This window comes from Myotis brandtii, unplaced genomic scaffold, assembly GCF_000412655.1.
Source record: "Myotis brandtii unplaced genomic scaffold, ASM41265v1 scaffold337, whole genome shotgun sequence".
NCBI classification, from domain to species: domain Eukaryota; kingdom Metazoa; phylum Chordata; class Mammalia; order Chiroptera; family Vespertilionidae; genus Myotis; species Myotis brandtii.
The window spans coordinates 426,426-436,349 of NW_005362996.1; the positions used below are offsets into that span (position 1 = coordinate 426,426).

General features: G+C 34.3%; 1 protein-coding gene across 1 annotated transcript in view; it reads left to right on the forward strand.

Annotated features, from left to right (window-relative positions):
• LOC102255704 (ovostatin homolog 2-like) overlaps window positions 1-8,630 on the forward strand; it is a 37,474-nt gene extending 28,844 nt beyond the window's left edge. The window contains exons 27-36 of the mRNA XM_005871355.2: window positions 517-603; window positions 1,441-1,606; window positions 2,375-2,586; window positions 3,761-3,970; window positions 4,405-4,529; window positions 5,799-5,889; window positions 6,258-6,326; window positions 6,946-7,048; window positions 8,034-8,107; window positions 8,501-8,630. Coding sequence (XP_005871417.1) covers window positions 517-603; window positions 1,441-1,606; window positions 2,375-2,586; window positions 3,761-3,970; window positions 4,405-4,529; window positions 5,799-5,889; window positions 6,258-6,326; window positions 6,946-7,048; window positions 8,034-8,086 — 1,116 coding nt within the window. The 3' untranslated portion in view covers window positions 8,087-8,107; window positions 8,501-8,630. The remainder of the gene's footprint in view (window positions 1-516; window positions 604-1,440; window positions 1,607-2,374; window positions 2,587-3,760; window positions 3,971-4,404; window positions 4,530-5,798; window positions 5,890-6,257; window positions 6,327-6,945; window positions 7,049-8,033; window positions 8,108-8,500) is intronic.
• Window positions 8,631-9,924: the final 1,294 nt, after the last annotated feature.

Genomic DNA, 9,924 nt, shown 5'->3' on the forward strand with positions numbered 1-9,924 from the left:
ATATTAAAAAGAAGTCACCTTTTGCTTAAATAAATAAAACAAGAATTTAATATTAGATCAGTGGACCCCAAATGCCTTATGAATGTTATTTGCTTCAGTATCACTAGAACACCCATTAAAATTCATTTCCCTATACCGTATTCCAGACTTTTTGAATCAGAATCTCTTGTTTGAATACTGATTTATTTCATAAGTTCCCCAGGGTATTTTTATGCACAGTTTGCAAACCACATAACTTATAAATGTTTTTCTAAGTTTATACCGCAATTATATATGTGATTAAGTATAGTTGAGATTAATTGTATGTTTTATTTCATTATTACATTGGATCTTGATGAATTTTTATTCAAACAGCATGATTATTAACAACTTAATTTAAAAATTACACATTTTCAAGTGTTTATGAATAATGGTAATTGTTTTCAGTGTTTCTTTTATACTTTGTCTCACTTCAGAAGGATAGCTGTTCTTTTGTGCTCTACCATCCTGTAGGACTCATTGTTCCTTTGTGTTTAGGGAGAAGAAGAGGAGGAGGAGGAGGAGGACATTTTACTCACTGCATATATTGTTGGAGCATTCCTTGAAGCTGGGCTCAATTTTACTGTAAGGATTCCCATCATCTTTTCATTTCAGTCAGCTGCATGCATATTAAATAGACTGTGAAAGAAGAGTGATTTGAAATTCTTACAACAGATGGAACATCAAAAGAACATTTCAATCATTACCTCTCTTTGAGTTGATGTTACTCAAGCTATTTTTCATTCATAGAAATCTTTGATGAACACTATTGAGTTTTTCCCTAGGGAGAATATACATATCTACACACAAAAGAGTTTTCCATACCACTTCCAATATTTACAGATCTTCTGAAGTTCAGCCATGAATTTTAGATTAAGAACCCGTGCACTAAGTATAACCATAACCTAGATTCTCTTTCTTTAACCAATTCAATGTGTAAACATTTCAACTTAAGTGTTGTTCATCTTGGCTGCCTCCCAATCCAAAGGTTAAATTATCTGATTGCACACACTGTTCCTGAAAAAGGTTCCAGGAACTCTCAGGATCATTGTCTATCTCAAAAATCATCTTTAGAAATATAAGCTTCTATTTTAAGTATTAGAATAACACATCTTAAGTAAATGTGTATTCTTTGCCACATATAAGAAATTTATATTGTTAACTGAAATATGACTGATCAGATATAGAAAAGGCATTTTTAGATTATTTAAATTTTATTTCTCAAACACTAGTAATCCATCCAAAATTAATTTTATTGATACTTATAAAGAAAAATACATATGCATACATATGGACAGGTTTGTATATAAAATATATTTTAAGGATACATAACCTAAGATATAAATAATGATTAGTTTATTCAGCAAGATTGTGAAGTGTTCGTATATAATTTTAAAATATGTTGTTTTTCTACATGACTAGTTTCCTGCTCTGCGACATGGGCTCTTTTTCCTGGAGGAGGCATTGGAAAATGGTGTCACCAATGACTATAATCATGCAATGCTGGCTTATGTTTTTGCATTAGCTGGAAAAGAGGAGCAGGTGGAATCCTTACTGCAGGTCCTGGATCAATCTGCTACCAAAGAAAGTAATTATTATTTACTTTTTCTAATAGAGATGACCTTGGGAATAAAGTGATGAAACTTCCTTAGCATTCATATAGGAACACTCTCTTGACTAGTATATTTCTATTTCCCTTATGGAATTTCCAGATGGCCCTTTGTCTTTAAAGAATACTATATATTTTCTACTAATTTCTTTTTAAATGAGTGAAATAAAGTAAATCAAGCATAGTGACCATACCACAGATAATAAAAACTGCTTGTAAAACTTAATCACATACCACTTTTGACCTTAAGAAGTTGCTATATTCATTTCATAAGGCTGCCATATAAAATACCACAGACTAGACGGCTAAAATAACAGAAGTTTATTTTTTCATGGTTCTGATGATAGAATTCCAGGATCAAGGTGTCAACAGGTTTGGTTTCTTCTGAAGCCTTATTCTTGGTTTGCAGATAACCATCTTCTCTCTCCATGTTCACATTGTGGGTTTTTTCTGTGTGCATGCACCCCTGGTGTCCCTTTCATGTATCCAACTTTCCTCATTTAAGGACACTAAGTAGACTGGATTAAGGCACACCCTAACGGCCTTGTTTTAACTTAATCACCTCTTTGAAGGCCTTATCTCCAAATAGAGTCATGTTCTGAGGTTCTGGCATTTAGGACTTGAGCATGTGAATTTTGAGGGATACAATTCAGTCCATAACAGAGGCCAAGAATGGAATTTGCATCATTCTTATGTGTAATCAGTTCTCTGTATAGGAACTGTGTTAAAATTCTTTCTTTTTCTCAGATAATGTAATATATTGGGAAAGAGCTAAGAAATCCAAGACAGAAGCACCCCCATCCTTTATTCCTCCGGCACCTTCTGCCGACACTGAGAAGACTTGCTACGTGCTGTTGGCCATCATTTCCCAAAAAGCTCCTGACCTCACCTATGCTAGTCAGATTGTGCAGTGGGTTGCTCAACAAATGAATTCCCAAGGAGGCTTCTCTTCCACCCAGGTAATTGGTGTGAGCCTGGTACTAATAACAATATTTGACAGCAAAGGTAATCATAGAAAATACCTGCAAAGATAAAGGATATTTGCTGTTTAAATCCTATGATAGTCAGTTCACAATGATTTATTGGTCACTTCTTGTGTATCAGGGACTCTACTAGGAATTATTTATGTACAGATTAATAAAATGAGGTTCCTTTTCAAGGAATTTTGCCCGACCTATATCTCCATTTACACAGTAAAAATAAAATGTCAGTCTAGAAGAGATTGTTGTCATAAACACCAGAGTCTTGATGATAAGTTAGATAGCTGATGATATTACAGTTAAAGTACATATCAACCAAGAAGAAGTATTTTTCTTTGTTTCTGTTGTCTGCACTTTGGAAAAAACAGATGAAATGAGTGCATAACAGAAAAAAATAGTTATGAAAAACAATTATGTATATTTTTCCTTAGCAGGAAAAATCATTTTAAATGCAAAGACATGCAGTTTTACTCCCACAGGGAAAATCATCACTTCCCTCTTTACTTTTTTTCAGTCTTGGCTTCTGACTAAAACCATGTTTGTGAATCTCCTAACAGCTATCTCCAAATACAATCACATTCTGAGGTTTAGACTTCTCTCTTTGAAGATAGTTGGGTATAAGCATTGTCCAAGGCAGGTTAATTACATAACATCTTGATTTTTTCAGAAAGTGTTTGGCACTACTTACAAAAACAGAGATTATACTTTATATAATCCTTTAGAAAAATAAAATTTGATTAAGATTTGTAGAAGAAAATCAATTTTAATGGTAGAAAACTAGCACAAGCAAATATATGTTCCTGTCCTTTAGGATATTGCTTCTTATTGTTTCACTAGAGGCCCAGTGCATGAAATTCATGCACAGATAGGGTCCCTAGGCCTGGCCACCTATCAGGGCCTATTGGGGCCTTCCAGCTGCCATCCAGGCCCTTCCTTTGTTTTGCACCACCCCCTGGTGGTCAGCACACATCATAGTGAGTGATCGGTCTCCCAATCTAACTCCCATGGGGACAATTTTCATATTAGGCTTTTATATAGAGAGATTGACCTGTCTTAGGAATGGTTCCATGGACTGATTTAAATTTCATTGTTAATGATAACTAATACTGCAGCATACTGGAGCTGGTACTATAGGTTGTACTCTTCCATGCAGGACACTGCCGTCTGTCTTCTTGCCGTAACCCGTTACATGAAGCTAACATTCTCTAATGGTCAAAACAATGTCACCGTTAGCAACGAAGAATCCAGTGAGACTTTCCAGATTGACGATGACAACCGCTTACTAGTCCAACGTTCAGAACTAACAAAAGCATATGGAGAATACACAGTAGATGTAGAAGGACAAGGTTTTGCATTTATTCAGGTAATGGAAGTCTGCATGAATGTTGCCAGTAAAAAGACCAGGCTATCAGTTCAGTCATATATGAAGTGCTATTTTACCATTTTACATAATTCCGTCATTATTTCTACTCATTCTCTCATTGATATGCTCTACTTAATAGCTGAAAATGCTAGTTATTTTATGAAGAGGTATTTAATCTTAAAGATAACTGGATAACTGGGAAGTTTCTTGAGGAATGTCACTGTTAAAAAGCATTCTGATATTTGTATTAAATTATGTTGTTAAAGATTCGTGTGTATTCTGAAAACTAAACAATTACATTTAGCCTTATTCCCTGATAAGTAGAGATATAAAATAATGTACATTAATCATGGAAATAAGAGAAATAATAAGTCCTTCAGATTTTCCAAAGAAAAAGTGGATGGATTTTTTTAATGATTTGTTATCTTTCCTAGGCTACCCTTAGGTATAATGTGCTACCATCTGAGAAGGAATCTGGATTTTTCCTTTCCTTGGAAATGGTAAAGAAAAACTGTTCAGATAGATTCCAGAGTAATTTTGAACTGACAGTAACCGTCAAGTAAGTGTCCATTTTAATATCAACTCCCAGGTCAGAGAGAGGGTAATGTTTATTTGTTGGTGCTTAATTTCTATAGCATAGCCACTTTATAGCTTTCTGTCTAGACACCACAATTTAGTACATCTTAAACTAAATCAGAGCTAGAATTATGCAAATATAATTCATATTGTGTGCAAGTAAAATTTGCAAGCTTCTGACACACTCATACTGAAACAATGCTTCCTCTTTTTTTGTATAGAAATGCTGTCAGCTTTGGACAATAGAGATACTATATTTTTTCCACCTAAAAACACGCACAGGAAGGCCTAGAGGACAAAACCTACAAATGCTATTTTATAACTGTATGGAGTAAAATTTCAGATTTTTATTTTCTGGAGTAGGAAAGCAAAATAAGTATCTTAAAATATAAAATGTAGACACCAAAGAGTTTTAACCTTAGTTAATATGTGAAGAAACACTGAGAAAAATTAGTTTGGAGGATTTGCTTAGGATTTCCAAATGATATATCATTAACACCAGAGCTAAAATAAGAACTAAATACATTTTGAAACTCTTAACTTCATGTCCCAACAAAATATGAAGTGTTAAGGACACAGCCTAGATCTCTTAGGGACATGTCTATGATTCTACCAATATCTCACTTTCTAAACAAAGTTTTTCTTTAAGCTTTGTCCAAATCTAAGGCTACTATCGGTATATGTAATATCAATTTACAAGCTTTGTTTATAAGTTCTGTCTTTGAGACTTCAGGTCATCTTAAAAGCAGGGTTTGGGTAGATTCTAGTTTCAAATAATTAATTATTTACTCCAACTTATGTTGCTTTGTCTTGTCTCATCCATTATCATTCTAGTTATGCCTATTCTAAGATGTTTAGGAGTGACTTTCTTGCCCAGCTGATGTGGCTCAGTGGTTGAGCATTGACCCATGAACCAATAGGTCACCAGTTCGATTCCCACTTGGGGCACATTCCTGGGTTGCGAACTAGATCCCCAGTAGGGGCTTGCATAAGGCAGCCGATTGATGTTTCTCTCATTGATGTTTCTATCTCTCTATCCCTCTCCCTTTCTCTCTCTCTCAAATCAGTAAAGACATATTTTAAAAAATTAAATAAATAAAAAAAGAATGACTTTCATCAGGTGTTTTTTTCTTCAGCTGTGCCTTTCCTCCAGACCTATGGCTAATTAGTATCTTTGTACCCACAACCCTGATGGTAAAATAAGTCACTTTTCTAAACTGATGTCTACATTGTGCTTTGTTTTAAATTTCAGATACATTGGAATGCGCAATATCTCCAAAATGGTCCTTGTTGATGTAAAAATGCTCTCAGGATTTACTCCAGTCATGTCATGCACTGAGGAGGTAAATAACAGAAGTCCAATCTTTCAGCACAGGAAAAGCAATAGTGTATAGAAGAAATAACTGGCTAGCGAAACCAAGCTGTGGAATTCTTCATTTAAACAAATTTATTCATAGTTCACATTTTCATTTTTGCTGTAACAGTGGAGGGGTGGTGTTATTAACTTAGAGCAATTAACAGACATTATTTTCATAGCTTATAATCTATTTCTTACTTTAATTCTACTAAACTTATGCAAACGTGATGGCACAAGGGAACATTCCATAATATAGGTTCTTGACAATTGGTTAAAAAAATTATGAAGTATTCAATACCAGAATAATACTCTTTAATATTTATTCCCCATCCTTCCCTGACAATTTCTTCAAAGCTTGAAAACAATGGCCAAGTGATGAAGACTGAAGTCAAGAATAACCATGTTCTTTTCTACTTGGAAAATGTAAGTTGAGCAATAATTTTTTCCATGATTTGTTCTTTTTTTTCTTCTGGGGGTAATTGGATGAGTCTATTTCTTATAGATATACATGACAGGGTATCTCAAAAAATATGGGACATTAAAGATTATCAGTGGTCTTCTATCCCAGTGCTCATCTTAACCCTGTTAACTCTAATGTTATTTCATGTGTCTTGACTGCCTGACTAGGTAATTCTCAAGTTTAGAAACATAATTTCCCTGTTTTTCACTCCTCACGGCATCTAACATAGTCTGGTCACAGAGTAGATGTATGATTCTTTTATAGTTTTGACTTGAACTCCAGTGAAGGTGGCATGAGTTCTAGAATCATCCTTTCTATGTGTATATCATTACCATTCACATGAATGCCTGCATTATTGCTTTCAACTAAATTTCTTGCACCTCAATATAAGCAATGGAACTTAAATGTATATACAATTTAATGTTACCTAATTATTTAAGATTAAGTTATTACATAAAATTATATAAGATATTAATACCGTCGATCTATTTAATTGGGTAGATCATGAACTCTTGGAGATATTCTCTCAGGGATTTTGCTTCCACATCTGCTCTGATGTATTGGTAATTTGTGTCTTTATAGGTTTCTGGTACAGCGAAGAGTTTCACTTTCTCTGTTGAGCAAAGCAACCTTGTGTCCAACATTCAGCCAGCCCCAGTCATGGTCTACGATTATCATGAAAAAGGTAGGCAAGCAACAACCATGCCCTAAAGCTACTGAACATCATATCTAAATCTTAACAATCCCTGAGCTACCAAATTTTCCAAAATCACATTCAGTCTACAAAGACTATACAATAAATGGTTTTGTACTGATTTTTTTTTTTTTTTTACTTCATGATATATCTACGGAGTGGGCCAGTTTCCAATTACAAAGTTTTTCAAACCTAGAATCCTTTAGACACAGTGTGCAAGAGCATCCCTGTCACTTGAAATATAAACTATGTTAAGTGTCAACTCCTTTTTGTTGTTGTTGTTACTGGCAAGACTTATCATTTTATGCTACCCTTTATGAATTTCAATTTGAGAAGGGGAATGGACAATATTCTGAAATGTTATAGGAAAATGTTACTAGATTAGGTTCTAAACCAATTACTAAGATGCCATAGAGACCACACAAAATTTCCCTGGATTGTTAGTGAAATCATTTCCTTGTTGAATGTCATACAGAGTTTGTCAGGAAGTATTTGAATTCTGGCTCTGTTCTTTACTAATAGAATATATTTCATCAAGTGCCTTAAACTTTGTTTTAGTCTTCACTGGAAGATATATTTTTATTAATTTTTAGAAAGATAGGAAGGGAGAGAGAGAGAGAGAGAGAGAGAGAGAGAGAGAGAGAGAAACAATGATGTGAGAGAAAAACATTGTTGGTTGCCTCCAGTACATTCCCCAACCGGGGAATCAAACCCGCAACCTAGGTATGTGCCCTGACCAGGATTGGAACCTGCAACCTTTTGTTATAAGGGACAATGCTCCAACCAACTGAGCCACCTGGCTAGGGCAAGTGCCTTAAATTTCAATAAGATATTGTTGGATTTCAAAAACAGAAGTGATTGGCTCTCTTGCAAAATTACTGAAAAGATTAGACCTAATGTATCTACAATTGTCTGACTTAACTGATTATAGAAAGTTGGAGATTTAATAAGGATAAATTTTTCCTTTATTTTCCAGATGAGTATGCCATTGTTTTTTACAATGTCAACAGTGTTTCAGTTTCCCAATGAGAAAACAAAGCACAGGAAAAGGTAAGGAAATTGCATATCATAAAACACTGAAAACACATCTGGTAAGCAAATGAAAACCTAAAGATAGAACAATGAATGACACAAAGAGAGGTCTCTGGTATTTATGGAGGTTGGGATATTGGATGAGTATTCTCATAGTCATTAAGATTTTATTAATTTCTTTAAAATAGCTTGAAAGAATGTGTAGCTACGTATATGCTTTTTACAAATTTCTCATTTAAAAAAATCTCTCATTTTTGTTTTATAAGTTGATAGGTCATTATATATGCATGCACATATATTAATACATAGTCATATATATGTTAAATGTGTATGTGGGTGTATTTGTGTGTATATAGGTATGTTTGTATATTTACATATTTATTTATATTTTATTATGTTTTTAAATCCCAGGTGGAAAGCTATTTGCTTTGAACAAACTTATCCTTCTGAATCAACTGAAAGAAAACCACTCATAGTCTGTAACCTGTTACGACTTCTCAGATTTTATGTCCTTATTTCCCATTAAATGCTGTGATTTCACGTTTGAGTCTATGACTTTTTTTTCTTTCAGTACTTCATTCATAATTTTCATCCTAGAAAACACAGGACTTCATTTGGTAGCAAACTATATATTATTGTCAATACTAAATTCAAGTTTTTAGACATTGTGACATACAGAAAATATGGAATCCCCAACATCCAGAGAAAGTCAGAGTTGATGAGTAGAGAAAGAGACTAAATTGAAGAGAATTTCATGTGAGTTCAAGAAAACGAAAATAAAAACCAAAACACAACAAAAACACACAGAAATATTTCAGTAAAAGATTATCAAAAAATGAGGGGGCATTGGCAGGGGTGGGCAAACTTTTTGACTCGAGGGCCACAATGGACCGGAGGGCCGGAACAAAAGCATGGATGGAGTGTTTGTGTGAACTAATATAAAATCAAAGTAAACATCATTACATAAAAGGGTACGGTCTTTTTTTTTTTTTTTTAGTTTTATTCTTTTCAAACGGGCCGGATCCGCCCCCCGGGCCGTAGTTTGCCCATGGCTGGCTTAGAGAGTCACAAATTGACTGATGGATGGACTTAGTGAATTTATGTTCATGATTGAGAAGGTAATCCAAGGGCATTTTATCATAATAAATTATTTTTCTTTTTTCTGAGCTTATCACTTATCACTGAAAAGTGATACTCGAAGTCTGTCCTTCGCTTAATCAGCCGTGGGCAAACTACGGCCCGTGGGCCAGATCCAGCCCGTTTGAAATGAATAAAACTAAAAAAAAAAAAAAGACCGTACCCTTTTATGTAATGATGTTTACTTTGAATTTATATTAGTTCACACAAACACTCCATCCATGCTTTTGTTCCGGCCCTCCGGTCCAGTTTAAGAACCCATTGTGGCCCTCGAGTCAAAAAATGGATCAGGGTTCAGAACACTGCTATCCATGTAATGAATTCAGATTGAGAAAAGTGAGCAGGAAAAAACTGGAGAAAATGGGAATGGAAATGAAAACAATTTCACTACTAACTTTAATACAGGCTTCTAACTGCTGAGCTACTGCTGCAGACAAGAAAAATCCATAGGTAAATGCTCCAGTTTTGGAGGGAAGAAATTTGAAAACAGAGTGTTCCATCAATATTCCACAAATTTAAAATACAGTATTTTAATAGAAGATAGTTAGACTTATTTTTGTAGCTTCCCTTCTAATAGCTAAATTACAGCTGGCTCATAATAAATGGTTTATCACAAATGAATTGTTAAGGTCCATCCATGTCTGATGCTACAGAAGTTTATTTTACTGTGTTAATAATTTCTTCATTGTTGAGTGTTT